The following is a 27734-nucleotide window of genomic DNA, read 5'->3' as shown; positions in this document are numbered from 1 at the left end:
TAGGAATTTATCCACAACAGCTGGCAATACCAGAGGCACACTCTAAAAGCAGGATGTTGTTTAGGCAGATCGTTTTATTTCCTATAGCCATGTGTTGACATGCAGATTAACTGTATGTCAGTTGAGTAGGAACTGCCTGTGCTGAAGCTTTGGTGTTTCCTGAAGCAGTGTGAGCTGAACATACACTTCTCAGTACCCTGCAGCTTGCTGTTGTGGCTGTGCTGACACAGCTGTTTGGGCTGGGCTGTGATCCAGACTTGGACTTTTGATCCATCCTGGTGCTTTTTGAAAAGAGGGTACGCACAGTGCCTTCCTCATGGAGTTTGTTCAGCTTCCTCGCCCCGTTCGTGCTATGGAGTGTGTTCTGGCAGCTGGAGGTGGCAGGCTGCAGCTCACATGTGAGAACAGAAATGCTCTCAGTGTTTGTAGAGAGAGCTGGCTTTGACAGCAGTACTCACTGAATGTGTTTTTAAACTGGTGTGAGGCTGATGAGTGATAATTGTTTACAAGTGATAAAGTGCATGAACAAGATTAAGTGAGCCTGTGATCAGGCCCTTCCAGTGTGACAAGTACCAGTTGTGTGATGGACAGCAGGTGTTGATTGAAGTTGCTGTCCACAGGGGAAAACTCCCAGACTTTTCCAAATTTTCTCCACTCTGTGGTAATGTACTAAATTAAGTTTTTGAGATGGTGCTATCAGAATCAAATTTTAATTAAGGCAAGAGTTTGTATAGGATCATTGAAATATTTTCACAATTTTACTTTATTGTGTGAATGCAGCTGAAAAACCTTAAATGCATTTGTCTGTTAACAGTACAGAAATTAGATAATTGAGTTAATTGGCCAACCATAGAAAGCTGAGGAAAGTAAAGGGGTATAAAAAAAAGATAGTGGAGGAGAATTTTGTGCCCTGTGCTTTTTTTTTCTACTTTAGTATTGCCCTAGTTTCAGCTGGAATAGAGTTAATTCTTTTCCTTGTACTTGGTATGCTGTGTTTTGTATTTAGCATGAGGAAAATGCTTGTAACACACTGATGTTTTGGATGTTGCTCAGCAGTGCTTACCCAAAAACATGGACTTGGGTGACCCATGCTGTGCCAGAGAGCAGATGCAGAAGAAGCTGGGAGGGATCATGTCCAGGAGAACTGACTTGAACTGGCCAAAGGGAGATTCCATACCAGAACATCATGTCCAGTACATAAACGAGGGAGTGTTGGCTGGGAGTTGCCAGTTCCTGCTGGGGAAAGGAACTGGGCATTGCTCAGTGAGCAGCTGTACTGTGCATCACTAGTTTCTTTCGGGTTTTAATTCTCTCTTCCTCTGCCCTTAATGTCGCAGTTAGTATTATTATCCTATTTTATTTTATTTTGTTTCACTTATTAAGCTTTTCTTATCTCTACCCATGATGTTTACTGTTTCTCTCTGTTTTTCCTCCCCACTTGGGGCAGGGAAGTGGATAGGGAGTGGCTCTGTGGTACTGAGTTGCTGGCCGGGATTAAGTCACAAGTATGTTAGTTATTTATGTGGGAATGACAATCTTTATGTTCAGCTAAATGAAACTGCTCCTTTAAGGAACACAGTATGATTTACACCCTTCCCTTAATTATACTGAGTCCTATTTTTAGAGGCTTTTAGGAGGCAGGGATTCAAGTTCAGCGACTGCTAGCAGTCACAGCGACTGCTAATAGCACAAATAATATGGTGCCCTGTTGTTTCTGATTTTATAGTGTTTTCTGTGGTCAGGTAATTCAATAGTTAAACCTCTGGGATATTTGAAAGTTCTTGTAACTTCTTAAAGAAGAAAATCAGTCCTCAAGCTTTTATGTATTACTCATCATGTGATGATCAGATGAGAATGACCAGTTTGAAACCTTTTGCATTTATCCTCATTTATGTTTCTCAGAATGTATCGCCCAGAATGGATTTCATTGCAATATCAATAAACACTGTTTCAGAATTTGCTTTCCCTACACATCAAGATGTTCCATATAAACTATTTAAATTTAAATAAATATTATTAGTTCATTATCTTAGTAATTGCTCTTGTAACTGGAGCTGGTCCCTGGGATCTTTAGCAAAGGTGACCTCTGAGATAATCTTTACAGGCTGAAAGTTAATGCACAGTGAAGAAGGAGTAAGGCCTTTTGTTTTAGCAATCTTTGTGGGTTTTTTTTTAACCAAGTTTTCCTTGCTTTTCTTGCTCCCAAAATGTTGACTGTTTTCTTATCAACAGCTATGCAATATTAAGAGACCAAATACTTCTTTTCTGTTCCTGTTTAAAGAGCTAAGCTTACACTCTTTTTATTTCCTTTAACAAAGCCACATGCAGCTTCTGATGAAGAAGATCCACTTGTACCTGTTTCAGGTATGACCTTCTAATTTACATAAACAAAGGTTTTTCTCCTGTGGATGATAAAATTTGCAATATCTTTTCAGGTGTGTGGTTTGTGTACATAAGTGTGTGTAAGGTAGCGAGTCATCATAAGTTGTAATGGGACATACATGATTATAGCAGAGGATTTATGTTCTGCTGCTTAGATAAGCATACTGTATAAGATGAATAGTTCCAGGGGAGTTGTTTCTGTTGCAGGTACAGTGTGGCTTTATCCAATTTATAAGGCAAGCTGAATTTTTAATGTGGTCTCCAAGGAATGTTGAAGCATTAGAGGTGTTAGGTCTTTTGTAAATTTTGAAGATATCAATTGAAATGAAGATTCATTGTGTACAGATAAAGCATTTTTTTTGTTAGTTCTTTTGACCTTGATTTACTGAGTGCATACTTGTGTATGCACTCAGATGAAAGATGAATGTTCTTAGTTCCCCTTCAGAATTCTCTTAATTGTTTTCAAACACAGCTCTTAAAATGACACAAGGTCCTGGAAACGTATCCGGGGATGGTTAACTCTAGACTGAAATTGTGCGTGTGTCACCCAGCAGTTATAAGTTTTGAGGAATTGTACTCTTTAGGTTTGGGGTACCCTTCAAAACTACTGGCCAAACATCTCTGTTGAGCTACAAAACACATGCAGAGATTTTTAAGCCAGGTGATGTTGGATTGTTTTTCTCAGGGCTCTGGAAAGAAAGCAATGATCCTAAATGATAGAAATTGATTCACTGTGGGAAGTTTTCTGCCACTTCTGTGGAAGAGAATTTCAGGACCATTGTTTTCGCTTGTGCGCAAGCATGGAGATATTAAGAGTTTATAATTTAGTTCTTTCACTTGAATTCTGGTACAATTCTGAAATTAATTACCCAAATATTTGTAATTGATCTGCTAGTATGAAGTTAATATTTTTTGTTCAAAACTTTTTGCATTTCTGAATAGTCAAAAATTAAACCTTGAGGCAGTACCAAGTAGCTATGGGCTTTAATCTGGCCCTGGGAGGTTTTAGTGTTAGTGTCAGTGTTGGCACTTCGTAATTGCAGCATCAGGATTTTCAGTGCTTTCATGTTCTTACCGTTTGTAGTGGTGATCTAATTCTAATTATGGCAGGAAGTGTTTGACAGATGATCTGTGGAGTGTGCACTGCAGTGTTGCCTTACTCATTTGCCTGGTCCTGAAAGGAACAAACAGCCTGAGCATCAGTAGGTTTGCTGTGTAACAGAAAAAGTGGTATTTTATTATATGAGTGATGCTTTTAACAGCTTTACTGCTGGTTGGTTCCTTCCTGTCTTTGGGTATCAAAGCAAAAGCTCAATTTTATGCTTTTGCATCTTACTCAAATGCAGCTTATTTGTACTGAACTTCAGTCTGAAGACATAATGTGCATTTCAGAATTTACGAAATATTCATTGTGGTTGGGTGTGCTTCAGTGGCATGCACCTCTTTTTCTGCTGATGCATTCATCTTAATGAAATTTTGTATGGAGTGAGAGGCTGGGGGAGCTGCAGACCTATTCCTGCGGTACTCATTCTTTTCAAAAAAAGATCTACTAAGGCAAAAATGGGGCCACTTTTCACTTTATAATCTGCATGTTCTGCTTGTCTTTCATTTATAGGAGTGTCTACAAAAGGAAATTTAAGAACAAGGTGTTTGCCAAAATATCAAACAAGTCAAACAGAGCTGAAAGTGCCTGTAGCTGTTGCTTCTGTTTCCATGGATCCTGATAGAGGCACAGGGCAGCAGGTCAGTAAAAGCAAACTTTTCTTGTTCTCAAGAGTGCACATATTAGAAAAAACAGCTGAAAATTCTTAGATTGAAAACGCTTAAACAGTTTTAGAGTAGTTATTTTTACAGTCTCTTATGCTTTTTGCCTGCTTTACATGGTGGCTTTCTAGCAGAAATTATCACCTGAAGAGAACAAAGGCTGAATGTGCTAATTTATGTAAGTAGTGTGTAAGTGGGACTATGTAAAACAGATTATTTATATTTCTATGTGTGGATTTTTACAGAGCCAGTGCATGTAGCCCTGGGTAGTGCCTAACGTATACTTTACTACGTAAACATGAAAGAAGTTTTGTTCTGTGTATTCATTTTCATTGCTCTAGTCATCTCATTTAAAAATTACGTGAGTAAAAACTCATTTCAGGGACCTTTTTGCTGTGCCTGTTCATGTTAGAAGGGTAAAATCACTTTTTGGTTTTGATAGTAAAAGTTCAAAATGCATTTGAGCAGTAGAAGTAGCTTTGTCAGTTGATGTCAGCTGCTTTGAATTTTGTGGTCTCCTCCTGTGAGACTAGGTGATGTGTTTCTACAGTTCCTTGCATTAGAAATTCCAAAGCAGTGGGGCTTCCTTTGGAAGGTTATTCTGTATTGTGACAGATGCTGTGATGTTTAGAAATCTGTTGAGAGATGCCGTTTTTCTAACTTGGTTTGTGTAGTACAACGACTCTGTAAGTTGAGTACTGTTGAGTCTCTTGCCTAGCAGTCATCTTGGCCCAGCCTGTAAATCACTTTGGTGGTTTGGAGGTTTGACATCTTCCCACTTGCAGGCAGGATCTAAAACCTTTGACTGCTTCTGCATTGCTGTTTTATTATCATGCAGTTAAATCTTGTTCTTCATCTAACATGTCCTTCTCTGCCTTCTGTGTGTTGAGTAACTGCTGTGTGCCAGACATGTAGGTTCAAAACTGTGATGTGAAGACAGGTTGCTCAATTCTTGTTGCTTTGACAGTGTCATTGCCCTTCGAATCCTTCAGCATGACACATGACTAGTTATTAAACTGGTATTAATTTTTAGGGCTTTTCCTGGACTTGTATATTTCCATTTTTCTGTTTATTGGTACTTGCTTTTAGAGGCTGGTATGTACCTCTACTTTGCAAATGATGTTGTTAAGTGGCATGCAGATAAATTCCACAAATAGCCCCCATTATGCAGAGTCTTTATGTAGAAGCATCTCTTCATAAGTATCTACAAGCCTGCTGCCTCACAGATGCCTTCATATGCCACATTAAAATCTGTTTTGTTGAATGGTGCATTGATTGCATTACTTGTTGTCTAGAGAGTTTTTACTCCTTTTTTGTGAAAGCCATTGTATAAATGGGTTTTAGTGTACTCATTTCTTAAAAATAATTCCTGCTAAGTGAAATCTTAATTGGTGGCTCGTGCTTTTGTATTATTGACAACAAGATGTGTTCAAAGCTATGTTTCATTTTTGTCTTTTTAAACCTTGTGTTTTTTGCTTGCCTTGCCAAATTCTTACAGAAACCTTGTACTCTGAAGATAAGCCCTGAATACTTGAAACAAACAGAACACATGTTTTTACCCGTTATTGAATAAGAACTCACAACTCACAACTTTCTGCAAAGCATTGTGTACATGTGTAGGGGAGAGCTGATGGCTTTAGTATGGCATAGAGTCATAGAATGATTTGTGTTGAATGAGACCCTGAAGATCATCCAGTCCAACCCCCTTGCCATGGGCAGGGACACCTTCCACTCGTGCAGGCTGCTCAGAGTCTCATCCAGCCTGGCCTGGACATAATTCTGAGTAAACTACTCTAGGCTGGAGTAGGTGAGCTGCTGTGGTCCTTTATGTGATTCTGTATGATTTTGCCATGCAGTTATCACCTTCCAAGGTGTGGAGAGTATCTTCCCCATACTGAGTTCCAAAATTGTCTCCTATGCTGAACTGTGTAGAAAGGAGAGACATCTGGGAAAAGGAGACAGTCTTGGCCTCCACCTCCTTTGTGGTCTTCTTTAGATGGTCGAACTGTTGCTGTGCATTATCCACAGCTTCATTTTGATGTGTGTTATGGTACAAGTCTGCCTCTGAGAATTTCTTGTGTAGCATCTTCGCATACTTGTGGGTGATAGAAAAAACTAGTTTTCCTCTTCATCCCACAGAGGTTTGTCTGACAGTACGTACATCGGTTTGGGTAGTAGTTTTTGAGACCTTCCGTTAAAATCCCCTTCACTAATGTGATCAAGCTTCATTCTCTTTTTTGAGAACTGTAACTTTTCACTTTTCTTAAAGAAGTTCCATCATCTGTCTGCTAAAAAAAAGAGTCACACATTTTTAGCATGCAAAGTGATATTCCTTCAACCATGTGTTTAGTTGAATTCAGTCAAGTTAGACATTCTCTCTTTAAGTGACATATATTTGGGAAGAAAACTGTGAAATCAAATTCCCCTTGAAAAGTGCTGAAATTCGCCTTGTGAAATTGCTTTCCCCCCTCGCCCCTGAGAAGAGTACACCGAAGTTAAAATGAAGGGTCATGCAGGTATAACATGAGCCTGTGTGAAAACATCACCTCTCTTTGTAGTGGACATTATTCTTTAATTGTGTTTAAGATGCTGTTTAATTAGCTAAGAAGGAAAGGGGTCACTTCCTCTCTGGTGTGTGTAGATCAGCTGCTGTTGCTGATAATGAGAGAAGCTCTGTGTTGGCTTTGTATTCTTTTCTGCACTATTGTGTTGACTTGGCCAAACTGCAGGGTATCTGGCGTTCTTTTTTCTGATGTAAAGCACTGCATGCACTTGGAGGGGTTTGTAAAAGTTTAAACTGAAACTCCTTCAGATGGAGTGGACATACTTAAACTTGCCAAAATCCTGAACAGAGCAGCGTGGCTCTTACTGCTGCATTTATTTTCGGGTTCGTGTTTCGGGCTTACCACTAGCGCTGCAGAACTGAAAACCCGATCACAGGAATTTTTGGTGAATAAAACCAGTTTGGAACCGTTTCCTGTGTGGAAACGGCCGAAGTCGGGAATGCCGGGCAGCAGAGTGCCCTCTGGTGGGCACACGTGGAAAGTGCGTTCTCGGGAATGCGCGAAAGATCTGAAGTGCTCGGCCCTGCTACAGACTTCTTTTGACAAGTGTTATTTACGAAAGCAGCATATATTTCGTAGTAGAGTGTATATATATATATATATATATATATATATATATATATATATATATATATATGCGAAAAAAAATTCGTTATATATGTATTCATAAATATAGTATATATTTACAAAATAAGCAAATAAGCCATTAAAACGAAACAGTAGCCACATGTGAAGGTGTGTGTGCTTTTTGTCTGTGTTAGAAAAATGAAATAAGGGATGTACTCTCTGCTAACAATATTTTGCTGTTTTGTATGCTTTGGTCATCAATGCTAAGGCGCATGTTTTTTTTTCCTTACTCCCTACATTATTATCCTAATATGATAAAGTTTGAAGTTGGATTTGGATATTGCTGCACTAGATTTCCAAGTCATGAGAACCTACTCCTCTTTATCTAGTATGAATCAAGGAATAGTGCATGTCCTAAAACTTTACCCACCGTGTTTTAGTATTGAAGCTAGCAGCTTGCATTTGAATTACAAATCTCTTAAAATAATTCTTCAAAATTTGGTAATTTGTTTAATTGAAATGTACTTACATTTTAAAATATATGAATTTTATTTCCAGTTGGAATTGATCTACTTTCAGCTTCTAATTATTAGGTCTTGAAATGCTTTTAATAGCTTATGAAATATTTGTTTTCTTTTAAACAGTACATTCTAAAATGTAACTTTAAATTTTCAGGGCACTAATGAAGGAGGAATGAAGAGTGCTTCTTTAAAGGATTTGTGTCCTGAGGACAAGAGACGCATTGCGAACTTAATTAAAGAACTTGCCAGGTAAGAAGAAGCATCACCTGAAAATGCATTAAGTTAAAGAGAGTCGTTTCTCTAATTAACATCAAGCAATGTAGAACTGCTTTAAAAACCTGAATATTTGCACAAGGTAATTTCTCTTGCTGGAAAAAGTATGAAGCAGCCTGGTTGGTTTTTCCTTGCTGCCTGAGCCCCTAAATATATATTTAGAGCAGAGGCCAAAATTTCATGACCAGGACTACATCATGTATAATAACCCAATGACAGGGCTAGGATTTTGTTTGTTGTGTGTATCAAGTGCTATAAGTAAACACATTCTGCTTTTGGAAATGACAGACTTCGTGGATATGAAACTTTGTAGTGCTTATTATTTGGCAGAGGTAAGTTTTTATATGGAAGGCCATGTTAAAGGTGCATTGCTGATCTTGTGGCTGAAACATGTTGGTAATGATTTGCCTGTGTAATTTTTACTTATCTAGCCAAACTTCTTCTTGCTTCCCTTAATTTCTTCAGATTCTACCTATTCCTTGAAAAGAGATGTAGAAATAGTGCAAGTTTCTCAGCTTTAGCAGAAGTCTTTTTCTAAGTTTCATTCCAGTGCTAGTTACAGTCTCAAAGGTAAAGGAGGTAAAAAAGAAGTTGAATTAAAGTGAGGAGATTTTTGTCCTGCTCTTTGTCCCTAACACCTCGATCTCTGGATTCTTACAGAGTGGCTGTAAAAATGAAGAGGAGCAAATGGGCCTTTGGCAGGCTTTGCCATATCAGTGGGGAAGCTCTTGTGAGATGATCCCAGGCCCTTTGGGCTAGGAGTTATTTTTAATAATTACTGTTAATAATTAAATGCTTTTTGACATAGATTCCTTATGTCTGTGCAATAATTGGCAAGCATTGCTGTCCTTTTTCATTTTATATAGGAAAATTTGGAAAATTAGAGAAATTAAGTTACTTGCTCAAGGTCATGCAATAACTCTCTGGTGCAGCTAGGAATATTTTCTCTCTGATTATCCCTATCCAGTGGACCATTTTACCTGCTAATAATTTGTACTAATACAGGATTTCTTACCATACAGTATTTTAGTAATTTCTGAAGTTCTTCATGCTTGCAACTCTATTTTATCATGCCCTGTGTTAGAAAATGTATAGTTAAGACTGTCATAAAGAGTAGATTGGTGGGAAGCCTGGTTACAAATTGTCAGACATTGGAGCTATTCGGACACTGTTGCCACTGTTGATATATAGAGGTATATTCTAATATTAAAAAAAGCCTTTTATTACATTGTTCCTCATAATACACTGCTCCCTAGTGAATAGTAGCACAGTAATTCATTCGAGCATGGGATTCTTCTTAAATCTCAGATGCTGTGATTTTTCCCTGAGGACAGTTTGATATTTCTGCCTGACATTTCTTTGAAGAAAAATAGAAGGTGCAGCAACATTAATTTTGAAAAGTAAAATTAGTGGAACACTATTATTTTATACTTAGTTCTCTTTTATTTTTAAACCTAATCATATTTTTATTGGATGTAATTAAAAGTCCTTTGCAGAGTAATAGGGGAGTTGAACTTTAATTCCGCTCACCTCGTCACTTTTTTAAAACTCTCCATAATTTTCATCCTTAGTTGTGCAATGATAGAGAGTTTTTACAAGCAGTAGAACATTCTTTGCTACTTTGGAGAAGAAAAAGAAGCAGCAGAATGTTGAAAGTTTTACAGGAACACTGTCCTGCAGTAAATACTTGGAATAATAAAGTTCTCACTTGGGCTGTACCTCACTGTTCCTTATTTTGCTACAATTTATGAATAGTAGTTGAAGCTAATTCATGCACATTTGTTGCCGGATGGTGAAGAGAAATAGATTGGTCAGTAAGTAGCTGCATGAAAGCTCTCTTAAAGTGATAAAATTCTGTTTGTGTTACAAAAGATGAATGACTTCTGGGGCTTTAATTTCAGCCAGGTCTTGCTTGATCAGTTCAGGGTAGTGGTCTTTCCCCAGCTTCTGTGACTACTGAAGGAGAGAGCTCTCTTGTACTTTTATTTGTATTTTTTACTTCTGTTCCTCCAACTCTCAATCCCACTGCACTTTCAAACATTGAAGGTGTGTGTGCCAGTGCTTTTCTTAAATTGCTGAAGTGTCAGACTTTGTATTGGTATGAGTAAATTCTGATGCTAGCTACATTAATATCATTTTCTCTGGGAAAAAAAAAAAAAAAAAAAAAAAAAAGAAGAGCTTCTGGGCTATAAAGATCTCCTGCTGGGGATTCCAGCGGCTGACATTACCTTAGCTGTTCGGAATTGTATGGAGTTGGATTTTGAGACAGGGTCTAAAGAAAGGACTCAGCTGTATCCTTTCTAATTCTCCTTTCTAGGCTAAATAATTGTAATTTTTGATCTGTGCTGCTAGCTGTAAATCTAACCATTATCTTGCCCTTCTTTGAATGTATCCTTTTAAAGTGAAATGCGAGTGGCAGACTGGAGCCAGAGTTTAAAATACTTGAATGTTGCAAATTTGAGCTTTTTAATTTATTGTGTCAGCAGATTCTTTTAAAATTGCTTTTGTAGAGGAATTTCTGAGAAGAATGAGTCATGCCCATGAATGCCAAAGTGCTTTGTGGGTAAGTGGAGTATTCTTGAGTGTGATCAGTCATTATTTTCTAAGACAACCAGTGTGGCACCTTCATGTTTTCAGTAAGGTCCTCTTGGCGTGGTGGTGAAAATGGCACAGTAAGAGCAAGTTTTGTCTCTCCCTATAAGCAAAGTCCTTTCAAAGAGGCAAAGAGGACTCTCTCTGAGCTTTTATTCCTGCAGGCTGCTCCTGAAGCAGTCATCAGCTTATGTAATGAAATGAGCAGTGACATGGTGAAGACACAGAAGGATTCTTATGTTTGCACTCGCTGCCAGTGTCAGGACACATTAGCCTCTTCTGAGAAGGAGCAGCGTGGGGCCTGCTGGGACGTAGGCAGTTGGCTGCTGAACATTAAGGACTTGATAGACGCCACACTGAGACTGATTATGAAGTATTCTAGAGTCAAATACTTTGAGTGGTAGGCAGATTTTGAGAGATCTTTCTTCGCCTTTGGTTAAATAGAGAGGATCATAACTCCATAGCAGAGAGAGTGAATGTATGTGTGTTTGCAAGATTCACTTCACTCCTAACTGGTATATAGCCATAGTTCTGTGACTTTGGTGCTCCTAGTATGGCATTTACATCATAAATACTTCTCCCCTGATGACAAATGCCTGTATAGCTCACATATGGAGGTTGCCTTTTTTTTTGAGTGAACAGAAGCATTGACTAAGTGATATAGAATGGTTCATGAAAATTTAAATTTTATTTTTAGTGGCAAAAATTGGTATCTAACTATTTTGCATTCTTTCTTTCTTTGAATAAGATAAACTTGGAGAAAGCTGACTTCCTGTTGTCTTTGCAAACAAATCTTCAAAAGTAATTTAGGTCAAAAGGTATCATAACACCCTTCTGCACCTATGAGAGGGAGTGATTTCCCTTTTGCAAATGAGATACAAGATGGTTTTTGCTATTATATTAGTGTTCTGGCTACGATACTGGCATGCCCAGAATGACTTGTAATTGGCAGCTACTAAAACAGCCTTCAGACAGCCTATTATCCCATACTGAGAAAATGCTTCCCTCTACCTAAGACCCTGGATTCCTAAACCCTTTGCTGGGTGCTAGCAATCTGGGATACTAGTCTTTTCTAATGACTTTGATAGGAAGCTTAAATTGACCAACTGAAATTGAAATTTTCTAACAAAAGGTGAAAATGGGTGTCAGAACAGAACGTTAATTTGGTTACAGAACTGGAAACCATTGAAGAGGTTTCAGTAAAGCTGCTATAGTGTATATTTGCTGTTTTTCTTCCAGTCGTTAAGCTCTTTGAAGGAATACTTGCCCGTGTTTTGTATTACAAATCATATGTGTTTGGCCTCTTGTGTTGCTGTCTCTCCTGGATTACACTACTTTATATTTAACCAAATTGTTACCTGGCTTTAAAATCAAAATCTTTTCTCCTTTTTCTGTGTGTTACTTCAGGGGCAATTTTGTGCTGCAGTTTTCTTAATTGGTCAGGCAGTGAGACTGCAAATGAGATATCCCTAAGCTTGTCTGGAAATTACTTTGTGTTGATAGGTAAAGCATGCCCAGGATTATTGTATCACCAATCACACTTACTTTCTGTGCTTAAAAAGTAATTTGTAGCTATAAATTAATGCTGTGAAATCTAGTTTTGTATTTTGCAGGTTGCATATCGTTAAATTTATCCATTGTGTAGCAATTTCAATTAGGTTTTGGGCCCATAGCAGGTTTTTTTTTTTAATTTGTTTTTTTCTAATGTGTATAAACTGCATATAATGCTTGAGTAAAATTTATCAGGTTTGTGAACCCTGATCCTCAGACAAAAATTCTGTTTCTTTCTTTCCTCCCCCTCTCCCCCGCCCCTCCATGGTGGTCTTCCCTGTTCCAGATGCCATTCTTTACCTGGAATTTAAAACTTGTAGTTTTCAAGAATGGTGACTAAACTTTTTTAATCTTTGCTAGCCAGTTGGCAGACTAATACCATATCGGTGTTTATTAAAAGACAAGTGTTCCCGAGGAGTGTAGGGCTGATCAGTGAAGTTCCCAGTGTCTATAGCTGTTTTTTGTTTAGTTTGTCTTCTGTCTTAACTAGCTGAGCTGCAGTGTTCTTATTGCATTTCAGATTTTTCTTGGTAAAAGCTCATTTTTTTAAATTTTAAAAAACAGAATATGCTATTTTTGATTTGCTTATCCAACTCTGTCTTCAGTCAGAAAGAGCTGAGTTCGGTCCCTAGTGTAGTGTTGATGTGAATGTTATCATGGCTCTTTCTTGTGTATGTCAGTTTTTCATTAAACAAATAAAACTTGAAGTGCTGTTGACTTGTGCAGTGCTTCAAAAATTCCACCTGGAGAGCATCAGTCCTGCTTACTCAGTGGAATGAGTCAGTGTCATCAGCAAACTCGTTGATCAATTCCTTCTTTTGATTAGACAGAAATACTAGTATCAGCAGTGGACCTGGGAGCACACAATAATAATTGGAACCGGTGAATGAGGAATTAATTTTAACATTAAGGTGGATATCCTAGGAGGGCTTTTTGTCAATATATTTGCATTACGAGTTTTTCTAAAAAGGCTCCTGTAAAATAAAATTATTTATTTAAATACATCTAGAATTATATAGGCTTTGAACTGTTGCATTTAAAGCAAATCTTGAGCAAAGATGGTGCATGTCCTATGGCACAAGGTAGGTGAATGTGAATTGAATGCAAGAAAATATTGCAGACAGTAAATGGAAGGAATAGTTCCACAGATTCATCATCTTTGCTCTCAGCTGTCAGTTGTCTGTTTGATCCTAGAAGCAAGAACAATAGAGCTGGTTATCAGCATGTTCCTCAGTGGAGCAGTTGAGCCCTTTGTAGTTGTGTCTTCATTCTTTCACTGCTCTTTTCTGACCCAAGTGGGTGAACAGAGAGTGAAAATACTTTTGAGGAGCATTATATGAGCCTTGTAATGTTTTTATACAGTATCAGTGAAGTCCTCCATAGTTCTGCTAAAAATCATCTGTTCTTTACTGCCAGAAGGCAAAGAAATAAGTTTATTAAAAAAAACCCAGCAACTCACTGAGTCTATTTATAGTAACTGGCATAAATCCAGCATAATCTGATGAGATTCTTGTATTCCTTTTCTCTAACTTCCTTTTGCCACCTCCTGTGAGTAACCGTCTTTTGTATCTTGACTGCCCTTTATGGGCTGTCTCCTGCTTTGTGATACATAAACACATACTGCCACATTTCTTCTGAGATCACTTACTGTTCTCAGTCATTTACTGTGTAAGATATGTGGCACAATATATTCATGTGTCTGGGAGTGTGACAGCTTGCTGTGATATGTCTTAAATACAAACACAGCACGTGAATGTGATGCACACTGATATAAGCAAGAAATCGCAGAATCTAGAGATGAGTAAAGCCTGCTAGATTTCATCTGATTTTTCTAGTGCTCTCTTCTTTCATACCTTTTTTTCTTATACTGTTGTTCAATTTTAGTGTTATTGGGTGCCAGCATAGCCGAACGTTTGTTGCCCAAAACTCTTTCCTCATGCAGCATCACTCTTGCAAGTTACTGAGCAATCTTCCTTCCTTTCATAGAATGATGGAGATGATACTTGTTTTCTCTTTCCAATCGCCTGCCCTGCTCTTGTTTCTCTCCTGTCTTTCATCCACGTGGTCATTGTGTTCTTCATTGTGGTTTTCTAATTAACTTTTTTTGTTTTTGCATCTTTCACTGATTATGTGAAGGAAGGTCATACATGCTGTAGTCATTTAGGTGGTTGCACTGGACTCAGAGGAAACAAATGGGCCATGGATGGATTTGAAAGCCTTTATCTGCCGCTTGTGGCAAATGTGCTGTGGCTGTTACTGCAAGGATGTGTGGTGGATATTCCTCAAAAGTTTGTTGCCTGCTTAGCTAAGGAGTGCAGAGGTGTTGGTTTGGTTCCAGAATTTATGCAGGTAGTTCCCGTTGCAATGTTTCTTTAATGCTATGTGCACAACCCTTTTGACAGCCTGTGAGTGGAGGGGAAGGTGCCTAGGAGCAGGTTGAACTCATCGCACCTTCCCAGGCTGGGCCCGAGGTTGTAAGTGAGACCTTGTGCACTTGACTAATGGAATGCTTCTGCATTTAATCCGTGTCTTTTTTTTTTTTCCTGTACATTAGAAACTTTACAATTAATAGTTTGAGCCAAGCTTTCAAACTGCCCTAATTTAAAGAATTTTATTATCCAGTATCTGTTGTCTGTCTCCCTCTAGGTTTGTAGAGAAAAAGTATGAGTTTCAGTATTATCATTTTCAACTTCATGCAGTCTGCTTGAGCTGATATGGGAAGGGCTGTGGGTTGATCTTGGAGTTGGGGAATACTGCTTGTCTATAATTCACTCCAGGGGAATGACCTAGTTGTGGTATTTATGACTTTTCCACTGGAAGATCAAAACAAATCTGTGCCCTCTTAAGGGGAACAATGACATCAAATGTATGGCTCAGTCCTTGAATGAAACATTCTGTTCAGAATATTCGTCTAATGGAATGAGTGGAAGGCTTAGTCTAATACTTACATATATATATTTCATTTTCCCCCCTCCTCTTTTGTCTTCCTATAAGCTTGTTCCACTTTAAGGAAGTTAAAATTGGAGTTTTCTAAAAGTTGTATTGCTTTGGTCTCCTGTCACCTGTGTTGTGGCAGCTATTTCATCATCATAAAAGACTGAACTTTAAGAGCCTTCAGCAGCAGAAATTGCCTAAGTGCAGAGCAATAATATTTATTAGTCTAAGCTCATTACTTAATATTTTTGTGGAGCTTTTATAGAACCATGATTTCCAAGCCACATTTTTTAGCATAGTTACAGGATCATCTGTGCATAATGATCTTCTTGCCTACGTGATACCAGAATAATTGTTTTTATAGCCTGCTCTTGAGGTGCAGAATAAATGATCATTGCAAGCCTTTCTCACATTGTCATCTTTTAATCTTGATCCAATTATTTACACTGAGCAGCAAGATACAGGGTGCCATGCCCCAGACAGAAAGGAAAATTTACGCCTGCAGCTTGATATTTGAAGATCCTCATAAAAGAACAAACTGTTTTGTTTGGAGAAAGCTAACAAGAAAAAATTATTCTTTCCTGGACTTCTATTTGACCAGTAAAAGTGAAAGAAGAATTAGTTTATAGATTAAGAAACAGAAGAGTTTTCCAGAATTTTCTTCCTGTCATGTCAGCTAAATTCTCACATCTGAGTTTTCTGTCTTCATGTCCTAGGTTTGTAAGTATTCCTGTGAATCTTCCTTATGGCTGCAGAGAATCAGACTGGACAAACCTAATTGTGGGTTCAGGCCCTAACTTTGTTCCTCCATGCTGCCCATTAATGTGCATGTACTCTACTGAGACCAGTGTTTTTGGAAAAAAAAAAAGTATTGCATAAAGTCATATGCATTTTCCTGTGTAATGTATTATAAACATTGTTAGGAACTAACCTGTTTAGGGGTGGAGAGGATGTTAGCCATTTACCTGCAAAGGGGTGGAGGAGTTGGAAGCCAGGCACTGCAGTTATGGGCATGTAATTTATTTTTCTCAAATTCTTTTCAGGGTAAGTGAAGAAAAAGAGGTGACGGAAGAACGGCTGAAAGCTGAACAGGAATCGTTTGAGAAGAAGATCAGACAGCTAGAGGAGCAGAATGAACTTATCATCAAGGAAAGGGAAGATATCCTTTAAAAATATGTGCAATGGCTCACTGAAATAAAAAGTGAAGTACAGAGAAATAATTGTTCTAATTTATGGCATAGAATAAATCTGCCTGTGCTGCCATTCAAAAGCAATCAGAGAGATGACTTGTCAGCATGTGACACTGGTTCATTTGAGCTTAAACTGCCATCCAGCTGTTCCTATGATGTTGTTTTGCTATGAAATAGATATTTGTCAACTAAAAAAATGACAATAAGGAATTTACACATTAAAGTATGATTATAGATATTTTTTAAAAATTCTGTTAGGTGGTCATAATTTAGGTCTAAAACTTGCATGGTATTCCATTTCTCTTCATGTCCAGAGAAAGGGAATCTACACTAAATGGATACAAATTAAATATATGTGCTAGGAGGTTTAGCTAGCTTAGATTTTTTGTTTGGTGTAGGGTTTTTTTGTTTGTATGTAAAAACAGCAGATTCTCTTTTCTTGATGACTGTGACTTGCATTTCTTTAAGCTGTCTATGCTTAGTCCCAGTCCTGGAGTATCACATGCAAAGTGACTATTGCAGGAATTGATATTTTTCTTTCTGAAATGTAACAGACCTTTACAAAATTCTCATGTTCATTTCTCTTCCAAATCTCTGATATTGATGCTTTGTTGTTAAATTTCTTAGAGGGCTAAGGATTGGCTGCAGTGGGATAGCGAAGAGACAGGACTGCAGCTGCAGGAAGAGCAAATGGTGTGTGATTCCTTGGGAGCTGCATTGCCGATAGGGACGGTAGTAATGTTGTTTTAAAAAGCATGATGGAGCCCAGTGTGCAGTACAGTTTTCAGTCCTGAGCCATCCCTTGTTCAAGTTAAAAGTGAAGTTAGTGACAAAAAGAGGCTGTTAAAGCTATTGGCCAGTGTTGAAACAGAAATAGAGATAATTCAGGAACTTAAACATGAATTTAGAGGAGAGTTCTTGAAAATTCTGGCAATCCTATTTAATGGTTTAGCACTGGGATGTGTAGCAAAACAGTACTTCTTTATGATGGAGCTTGCTTAGCTTAGGAAAGGCATTCAGTGATGGGTGGTCTCTGTCAGGAGAGCATTGCCCTTGATGACTTAGAACATCCCTTGTAGCACAGTGGCACTTATTTTTCTGGGAGAAAATTTGTCTGTTTGTCCTAAATAATATACAAATCAACAAACTGAGCTGGCTGTGAACTGTTACTGGAAAATATTATATTTGATGTATTTCAAGAGCCATTAGATGTGACAACAGCTCTTTGACATTGATTTCACTGAAGCCAGTATTTTATTGTATATTACATCTTGTGTACTCAGTCAGCTCATGAATGTGGGTGCGATGCATGTTCCTGATTTTTTGTTATTTATCCACACAAAGCTTTCACTAATTCACATGAAGTTTATTTGGCTAGTGAAAAGTAGACATGCTTGTTTTTTTTTTGTTTCGTTTTTTGGGGTTTTTTCCCTTTCCTTTTTGTTTCTTTACCAGAAATAGATTGCAAAAGCATGAATACTTTTCCAGAAGTCTGGTAGACATGGCAGAAGGTTAATGCATGCAATTTTACACTTCATAAAACTCTGTAAAACCTAGATATATAAAACAAGGTTATAATTTAAAACAATGTAATTTTAACTGCTGCAATACTTGCCTATCATACATGAATGATTCAAGATCTTCAATGTAACTCTGATCACCTAATTTTTTAAAACTTGTTGCAGAGAGAAGAAATAGTAGAAATGACTTGCTGAGGTTGAATACAGGTTATGGCTGTATTCAACTACAGCAACTTGAAATTCTTTAATTTCTTCTGGATTATAGTGTCCACTTGCAAATAAGGTATCAGGGATATAATACCATAAGAAAAAAAATTCAAGTCTGTTAAAATCAAATTTTACCTTTTTTTTGCCCCACATAGCTAATTTATTCGATGTAAGATAACTTTCTTTGCTGCAGTATTTAAAAGTACCCTGCAGTAATAAATTGGTGCTTCTGATATAAATGCAGCTATCCAGCAAAGTGCACTTTCAGCTTGGTAAGGGTTTAGTATGCTTAGCATGGGGACTGTGTGGGTTGTTTTCAGCAGCATGTATTTTGTTGGTTTTTTTTTTTTTTTTTCCTTGAGATTCTTGCAGGAGAAATACTGTTTGGTGCTTGAAATCCCTATTTTGAGGAAAATCCATCCTTATTTTGTTGTGGTTGATTTTTCTACCCCTGCGAAGCTGTGAAGACCCCTCTGTGACAGAAGCTTTGGGGGAAGGGAGATGGGTGGTATGCAATGATCTCACTACAAAACTTCGAGTATCGTACTAGCATTTGGGAAACAGCATCTGTCTGCAGCCCAAGCTCACCTTTACTTTGGAAGTGCTCAGTGCTGTCTGGGTAGGGAACAACACCTAAAATTTCATGCAGAATTAGAACTCTACCCAATTCTACCCTTCCTTGGCAGGTGAAACTTTGAAAATTGAGTACTTAGTACTAGGGTGTGCTGTTAAAGGAGAAAACAGTGATGAGCATGCTGTGAACCATAAATAGTCCAGCCTATTGCCAGAGTTGCCAAATACTTAGTATCACAGAATTAAGGAAAATTAGGGATTTCAAGTAGTCAGTTGGTCTACACCTTCTTCCTAAAGAAGTATTTAGGCCTATCATATTATCTTGCAATTTGGTCAAAAGTAGTTGTTCCAACTTTCAAAAGTAGTTGTTTCTACTTTCAAAAGAAACTTGATCCAAAGTGTTTCAAACAAAATGTTTCAAAACCAAAAGAGGATCAAAACTTTGTTTTGTTTGTAATAAACTCTTTTGCTTATAATAAATTGGAAAGTTCTAGTGCTGCTGTTAGAAGATGTAGCTCTTAGTGGTGTTCAGGTATGTATGCTGGAATGACATCTTTTGCTGTTCTTACCAAAATTTGCCCATCTGGGCTGAACTGGATAATCCAGTAACAGCTGCTCACACTCTTTTGATACCCTCCCCAATGAAAGCATCTTACAACTATGGAGATGATAAAGTGGTGGGCAAAAATATCACTTTCTAAAAATGAAGTTTACACAAAAGATAAAGAGGAAAAATGTAAATGGTGTGTGTATTGGGAAAGTGAGATCTAGAACGTGTCTGGAAAGAAAGACTTGGAAAAGGAGGTCGGGCTGGACGTGGGTGATGTGAAAGTAACAAAAGCCTCTAACTGATGGCTTCAGAAATGTTTGGGATAATCAATTAGGGTTAATAAGAGCTGAGATGGTGGCAGGTGACCTAGGATCAGTCAGACAATTGTAAGACAGCTGATGCAAGCAGGGATGTGTCTGTTTAGGATATTCAAGCACCCTCTAAACTTTTGAAATAGAATTTGGGACTAAGCTCATTTGAGAATTGCCATGTGTCACCTCCTGTGGTGTCTTCTGCAGTATCTACTTTTAGTATTTGCGTTCTCTTTGCTGCTGTATGGTGACTAAACTGCTTCTAGTGGCAGTCTAGATTCTGGAATTGGCTTTGGAGAGTATGACTTGCAACTTCCTTGTTCTTATTTGTGTTATTTCATTTACATTTTCACAGTAAGGGATGAGCAGTATCCACCATGTTACGCACTTAGACTACTTGTGCTGCATCTTTTTCCTCTTTTGCTAGGAGCTACTAATAGAAAAGCTTTTGGCTTTCCTTTTTTTTTTTTTTCCCTGATGTATTTTCAGGCACCTATTATTAATTAGGTCCCAAATATAATTTATTTTAACAATCAGGAAAATATCCTTTGTGAGATGTCCCAGTACTGTCATGATATATGTCTTAGGAAAAAATTATAATGAGATTATTAAGAAACGAATACTACTGATAGTTCATAGCTCAAAGAAATTATGTTGTGGTCTTTAGCTTTTCTTGTTATCACCATTAGGGTTTTTTTCATGTAAATTTGATGCAGTTGCATAAATGAAGAAGAAAAAGCAGCTGTAACATTTCTGTAAAGACTTACTAATAGGTGAAGAGGAAGCTTATTAAAGAAAATTTAAAAAATTGTTCATTGAATTCTGAGCTCTGTTTCAATTATTATATAGACAAAGACTAGGCAGATAAAGGAAAGAAGAGATTCTGTTTATTACAAACTTTTTTTTTTTTGTAGATTTAAACTAGTCAACTGAACTATGCTGCTCTTTTGGTTTATATTTAGAATGCACCTGCGTTACTTTTTTTTGGAATTATTTTCTGGCTGAACATAGTTACAAAATGGTTTGACCCTGAAATATCATCTAGGTCCAACTCTTGGACAGGGATACCTTCCAGTAGACCAAGTTGCTGAAGACCCAGCCAAATTCACACAACAAATCCTGTATGATTTACTTGGTTAGTCTTAAAATTGATCACAGACTCTGTTTACATATGTCTTTAATATTATAGAACTACTTAATTAGTTGGTTTTACATGCAGTTAACATGAATATTAATTTAACTAAAACAGTTCATTTGCTTATAGTGTTAGTGAGACATAGAATATTAATTTGCTGGAAGAATAATGAGCTTTGTAAGTATTATCTAGAGACTTTAATAAAATGCTTTTAGTTTTGCCATAGTACTGTTCATTACATAAGTCTTGCATACATAAATTAGGGCCACTTACATATTTTCTCCTTTTCCTATCTTAATGTGTTAATATAAAATTAGTAGTATTTTTCAGAAGAAAAAGAGTTACTGGCTTGCTTAATGCAAAGAACAAAATGGTAGAAGAAGGAGATATCAGAATACAGATTTTACTTGCTGGTTCTGCCTTATTTTCTATATAATGTTAAATCTGATCTTCTGAAAATATGAACACTTCTGCTTCCTTTTCTTTTTTAATCAGACCCACCAAGCTGTCATCACAGATGAGGGAACAAAGGTGGTCTTGCACAGAAGGGCTTTGGCCATGTGCTTTGTTGGATGTGTGGTCCCAGTGTCCTGTGTGGCAGGTTCATGTGTGTGTGCCTCCCTGGGGCTGCTGTTGGCAAGGGGACAGTCTGCACTCAAAGTGACAGCACAGTGTCAGGGGGAGGTGGGGCACGGATATTAACACTGCTGTTTAGCATCTATATAAGAAAATGGGTCCCTGCCTTGCTGTGCCCCCACCCCTACCCCCCGAAAAAAAAAAAGGGAAGAAGAAAATTTCTATATAAAGGGAAATTTGCTGTTTGCAGGAAACTTGTGCTTTTAAAGTCAAGCTATTTATTTAAAACTCAGTAACAATTTTAGAGATTAACTTTGGCTAAGTCTGTTCCTGATGGTATAGTTTCTGACAAGTTATGAACTGAGGGTTTGAAATGACCGTCATTATTTTTCTTTTATTTTTTAACTTGGCTCCCTCAGCTTATCATTTAAAGTCTTTTCCCTTTCTATTTTTCATATGTGAATGCATACTATATATCTTCTTGTGCATCATAATTTGTTTGAAGGTGTGTGAGGAGAATGGAGAATTAGTATTTTGCTCCTTTCTTCCATTTTATCCAAGTACGTTACTCTTTGAAGGTGTTTCTCTTACTGTTATTTCAGGTGTCCTACTAGTAAATGTTTCTAAGCAACCATTGTGTTGAAAAAAAGCTGCACTTATTAAAAAGTCCCTGAATATTTATATGCTATTCTGTAACTGCAGTATTGGTTAAATAATGTATGTATTTACGAACTGAAATGTAGAAGAATCAGTCAAGGACTACTGGGTAAATAAGATATTTTGAATTTTTCATGAACTTTTAAACTAAAACAAGGTGAAACATATTGTAATATTGAGTATTCAAATGGATCAATGGCTGGAGATTAATTTGAAATTTTCTGTGCTTAATCCTAGTTAGTGCCTTGTAGCACAATCTAGCAACACTGTCTATGATATGAAAATACCCAGAATCATCAGGCAGCATCTAAGCAGTCAACAACAGCCTCTGTAGAATGTGAGCTGGATAGGCTTTTTGCCCTAAACCTCTGCACTGAGTGATGTAGGATTCTCTGTGAGATGGTACTGTCAGCATAGAAATACAGCTGTGGAATGGGAGAAGCATATTTGCTCTGTGTTTTATACCAAGGGTGGAATAGTGTTCTGTGTGTGTCTGACTGAAGTGAAGAAGTTCCCCCATCAGCTCTTGTATAGAATTTTGGAGTTCCCCTGAGGTGAGTGTTGAGGGCTAGTAGCATTCTCTCATCTCCCATGTTTCATGATGTTTTTACATCGCGGTGATCTGTACCTTGTACTAGAGACTTGATGATTTTGAAACTGAGTAAGAGCTGGAGTTCTGCCCTGCCAGATTGTGGATACCTGAGGGTAGCTCTATGCTTCCCAGACAGCCTGTCCCCAAGCTCTGGGTATCTGAAGCACAGATTTATGATATTATCTATATTAACTGTCTTATGGGCATGACAGAACTGGATATGATGATGGGCTGCTCCTGTCTAAAGTAAACAGGAGAAACCTGTCATTGGAGATGCACCTTTGGCCATGGCAATCTCATACATCAGTATTAGGTATTTTAAGAAAAAAAAGTGAAGTAGTTCAGGTAAAAAAAATTCTCTGTAGGAGTCAGGCTGGTCAGTTTAAGTGTCTCAGGTGAAAGACAGATCTTTCTGCTCTTTGCAGATATTTAAACTGACCCGGCTATTTATCTGACTGAATTTGACCACTGGTTTTGTGGTTATTGCTGAAACATTTGGCTTTAGGCATGTGAGCTTTCAAAGTGATGTTAGAGTTACATTTTTTCTTTATGACATTTTGCTCATTTGGAAACAAAGACTGAGTTCTTTTAAAAGGAGGCACAAATGGGAAAATGAGATCATTAATTGTTGAAGCTGGTACTGTAACAAATTGACTAGAAATGTGGATTCAGAGAAATTGATGTACTTTACCCTTCTAAACTAAATGAATTCTCCATCTGCTTCAGCTTCTCAACTATAATGAGGACGTAGAGCTGACTCTGCTATTGGTTTCTCTGTCTTCCTGCACTATTTTGGAAAGTTTAAACATTTCTTGCATAATTAAATACACTTTCAATAAATCAATCTCATAATAATTGTTGTTCAGGAGAGTTCATTATTCAGTTCAGTCTTTTAAATTACTCTTCTTCTTTAAAGGATTCTTCTGACGTAATGGCTTCTTCTAAATCCATTTGCCATGCTCTAGCTTGTAATTACTTTAGATTTGAAGAATAAAATGAATGGCTTTATTATTAATCAGTAGCAAATTTGTCTTCCTGTTTTTAGAGTGGCCTTCACTCATGAAATAGTTTTAATGGTCTAGATAGCAAAACACTTCATACCTCTCTTTCAACAGAGATTTAGTGAAAGCAATCAGATAGTTTTGTGGGGTTTTTTCCTTCCATCTCTCTCCCATCAAACATTTGTCACAGTGACTATCATCATGTGTTTGCTGTTGTATTCTGCGAGCTGCTAGCCTTCTGAAAGCCTAGTTTTGCTGCCTGCTTTTAGATTGGAGGTTTTTCAGGCTGGGCTAGACTTTATTTTTGCCTTGTGCTGTGGGGAGTACATTGCACTTAAGAATAGCATTAATTTAATGTTGGCTTTTACGGTGGACATTGGCCTGTAAGAACTTTGTCACTGTTCGAGCATGATGAAAACAGCATCTGTTTCTTAACCCCTTTCCATTGATGTAGGATTGAATGGTCCTTAGTGACAGTGTTCTTGTAGGCAAGAGTTGGAAATCTGTGCCCTCCCGTAGCAAAATGCCATCTTGTTTTACAGCAGGTGAGACTGCACAGGTGACTGTCCTATGTTAATCTTCTCTATTTGGCATCAGTTCTTTGTCCATAGTCTCTTGTGAGGTTGTTCAAATCCAGCCTTAATTTTAAACTGTCAGTCAATGCAAACTAATATAATGCATTTTTAGCCTTGCTAAACTTCTTAGGATCTAGTGGATATTACACTAATATCTCATTTCCATAGACTACTTAAAAAATGAAAGTGGGTTTGTTGTAGAGTTATAGACATTCAGTCAATCTCAGCTTGTAATTTCCTTAGGAATTCATTACTGTAACAGTACTCTTGGTTTTGTTTCGTCTATCAGTTGTGATGTTTAACGAGGACTAAGAATTTTGAGTAATACTGAGGAGTCAGAAAAAACATCCAAAGAGGAATGAATAGCACCCTTAAAGTCTTAATTCCATAGCTCTCTGGGAGGTTATTAAAAGTGTAAGTCTAAAACTGGATGGAATTTATCCAGATGCAAGAACTTCATTGAAGGCTTCCACATATACCTTTTATCCTTAGTTCTATTGGCATTACACTTTCTTTGGTCTAGTTTCAGGAGTTGTAGTAGTTTTCATTTCACATTTACAGTTTTCAGTTCAGATTCTAGTATGTATGTGTTTATTTAAATACATTTTTAACTGTGGAAATGATAAGCTTTTACTGATGGCAGTATGGTCACTTTCATTGCGCATATGGCAAGAGATTTACATAAAGGTCATCCCCTTCTTGGGACAAAAAATACCCCAGGGTTTATAGAACAGGGAGTACTAAGTTGTAGTAATAAGGATTATGCTGCTGATAAGTTCCCCTCAAGGCCCAGTGATGGTAATACCCCTATATTTTGTCTTTAAAGAAAACTGCTGAGAGGCAATAATTTTTTTTTTGTATGTGTCCCATTTTCATTAATGCATGGTAATTGATGGAGTTGCAGTGACTTGTAACAGTAATGAGTTCTAAACATAAGAATGCACTCCTTTCTAATAAGTGAGCACTGCTGGGGTTTAAAAGCGTACTAAATCAGTTGCTTTAGTATGAATTTATTAGTTTTTTTCAGCATTAGCTTTAATAGTAGTTATTTACATAAGCGTACATCCCATTAACCGCCATCAGGGCTGGAAAACATGCTGAACTGTTCATATTTTCATATAATTATTGAACATAATGGTATCATTTGCATTTCTAAACAGTGATGTTTCTGTCAGGCTTGGAAATAGTGTCTTTACGCAGTCCCTATTTCACATCCACTTATTTGACATCGTTAAATTTTATGCTAATGTGCTTCCCTAGAATGTCATCAGTAGGACAGATGCTTGCACTTTAATATACAAATCAGTGATGCTTTTCCCTCCCCCCTCCCCTGAACTGCAAAAGACATAAAAAAGCATATCTGCACTTTTTAGATATAGTTTGCTTCATTCTAAAGAATCTGTAAGAAATGAAACTTAGCTTTCACCCCTGTTAGTCACTTTCAAATGCTGTAATAACAAATACCTTCATTGCGAACAGTGGGAGAGTGTCCTCTGCCTGATGGAGGAAGAGTCTTCTAAAATTCAAGGCAATTATTTTAAAATAAAAATTGTAGCCTTGAGCTTGCCACCTGTGTAAGGTATGGAGTTTCATAGAGCAAGCTGCCTGGTCAGGCAGTGGTCCATTTATTGGCTTACCTGGCAGCAGAACATGGCTGTAAAGAAGGTTAAGGGAGGGAGCAGTTTCACCTGCTAGGCTCTGTCAGCAGAAGTGCATTTTGACTTGTACATTGTCAGGTTTTTAATCTTAAAATATTTGCAGACAGGCAGATGTATATGAGCTCTTGCCAGCTGAGTGCTGATTTTTTTTTTTGTATGAAAGAGCTTTGATGCTTCTACTGAAGTCAAAACTGAAAGTAGAACATCAGAAACCTGAGCAACATTACCAATGATTGTAGGTCTGAATGTGGAAACTATGGAATAAAAATAAATAAACATAATAAGCACCACCACCAAAACCACATTTTCTTCCATTTAAAAATGAAATTAGTATGTTCCATTTGGTTCTGTATGAATTTATCTCGAGATGACTTGCTTACTATTGCAAGCAGAGTGCTAAAGGTAGAGGAGGTGTGTGCAGCCTGCAGTATGCAATCATGGTCACAGGAAGAAGGAACAACTGAGATACAGAGTGTGTTGCTTATGAGCCAGACATGACCTGTGTGAATGGGCCTGGAAATCCAGTGGATCTCCAGCTCAGTTCTCTACTTTTCCTCACTTGCCAGATGTGGATTGGGCAATTCTGCTGTTTTCTTTCCTACTCATCTGTTTAGAAACTTGTGGTACTGCTTGCCAGCCTTTGTGTGATATGAAGGTTAAATGTAAGCAGGTTGCTCAGTTATGGCATTTCATAGACACACTGAAAATTTTAAATAAAACCTTAAACTTTAGGGTCAACGAAAAGACTGAGAGAAGTATATTACACAGGTTTGTTGTTTTCATTGTTTTATAAAAAAAATATGTTAAAGAATGCCTTTCTTAGTCATGTCTTAAAAGAAGGTTGGTAGGAGGCGGCCAAGTAGAAAAAGGCACTTGGAGTGAAATGAAAAGGCATATTTTATGCATAAAGGGCCACGTGAGCAAACTGGAGATATACTCTGATGGGTTCTGGGCTTATGGGGTCTTTAATTATAGATGATTAACAGTTTGCTAGTTGCTTTGCAGACAAGTATGGAGACAAAAATCCCTGCTGGGAAATGCTTGCAGCCTAAGACCTCATTCTGGTGGTGTCTGTAGAGGTGTGTTTTAAGTCATGAGAAGTACCAATATTAAAACAACAACAAAATATTTGCTTTCATTATGTCAGAGAGAGCCATAGGAGTTTTGAAGGATTTCTGTTAGAGTTTTGAGCTTGCAATAGGGCAACTATTTTATAGCAAGCAATTTGGAGCCCAGTGCTTTTTGGTACACCTTTTACTCAGAATTAAATATGGACACACCAATGTAGACTAGCAAATGGACACCAATGTAGACTGCTCATTTCAACTGTGAAGTACTGGGAAATTTAAAGAGTGCACCTCTGGCATGCAGAGCAGATTGTTGTACTGCAGAGAGTCTGAGCTGACCTCTTGTCAATGTCTCATTTAAATCCTGAAAAGAAGACTCTAGGTAATTGGCAAGTGTCCTTATTTTAATATGCGACCATAAAAAGGTAACATATGATGATTTTTGGCATCAGAAGATTAACATTTTACCTTTAAATAAAATATGATTTACTGGTACAGAATTAAAAGTGATAGAACTGAAATATTCAAACTATGACTCTGTGGTGTCAGATTATGCGTTGAGTGTGACAGTTTAAGTACTGAAGTGATTTAAAAAATGAGTCAGCTGAAGGATGTATATCCCAAGTAGTGAGAATAAAATGGAATAAAACAATTGTGGCTGTCAAAACTTTCTCAAAATGTCCTGGCTGAATGAACCAGGAGACCAAAGTGTGGTGTTGTTTACAGTGACTGGGTCTTGCCCAGGTGCCAGTGCAGATGCAGCAAGGGAGGAGTGCATGCTGTAATGGCATCCTAATCTATAATTTTAACCCACCAAGTCATGATTAAGCTTAAATTTAGTACCCAGGTCAAGACTCTTCTTGGCTGCTGGGTTCATCTACCTTCAAGAAGGTTCAAATATGATTGATTTAGCAATGCTTCTTTTCTTTCAGTAGTTTGCAGACAGCCAGGCTTTTTCTTATCCCTGTACAATT

At 37.5% G+C, this 27734-nt stretch overlaps 1 protein-coding gene across 1 annotated transcript in view; it reads left to right on the top strand.

Annotated features, from left to right (window-relative positions):
* The window catches only part of KIAA1328 (KIAA1328 ortholog), a 170925-nt gene that overhangs the window by 2313 nt on the left and 140878 nt on the right, over positions 1-27734 (top strand). The window contains 4 exon segments of the mRNA XM_068176102.1: positions 2329-2364; positions 3998-4125; positions 7953-8047; positions 16192-16307. Of these exon segments, the coding sequence (XP_068032203.1) occupies positions 2329-2364; positions 3998-4125; positions 7953-8047; positions 16192-16307 (375 nt within the window).

This window comes from Anomalospiza imberbis, chromosome Z, assembly GCF_031753505.1.
Source record: "Anomalospiza imberbis isolate Cuckoo-Finch-1a 21T00152 chromosome Z, ASM3175350v1, whole genome shotgun sequence".
Lineage (NCBI taxonomy): Eukaryota > Metazoa > Chordata > Aves > Passeriformes > Viduidae > Anomalospiza > Anomalospiza imberbis.
Note: the sequence above shows the minus strand (reverse complement) of the source record. Positions and strands in the feature narration are given on the sequence as shown.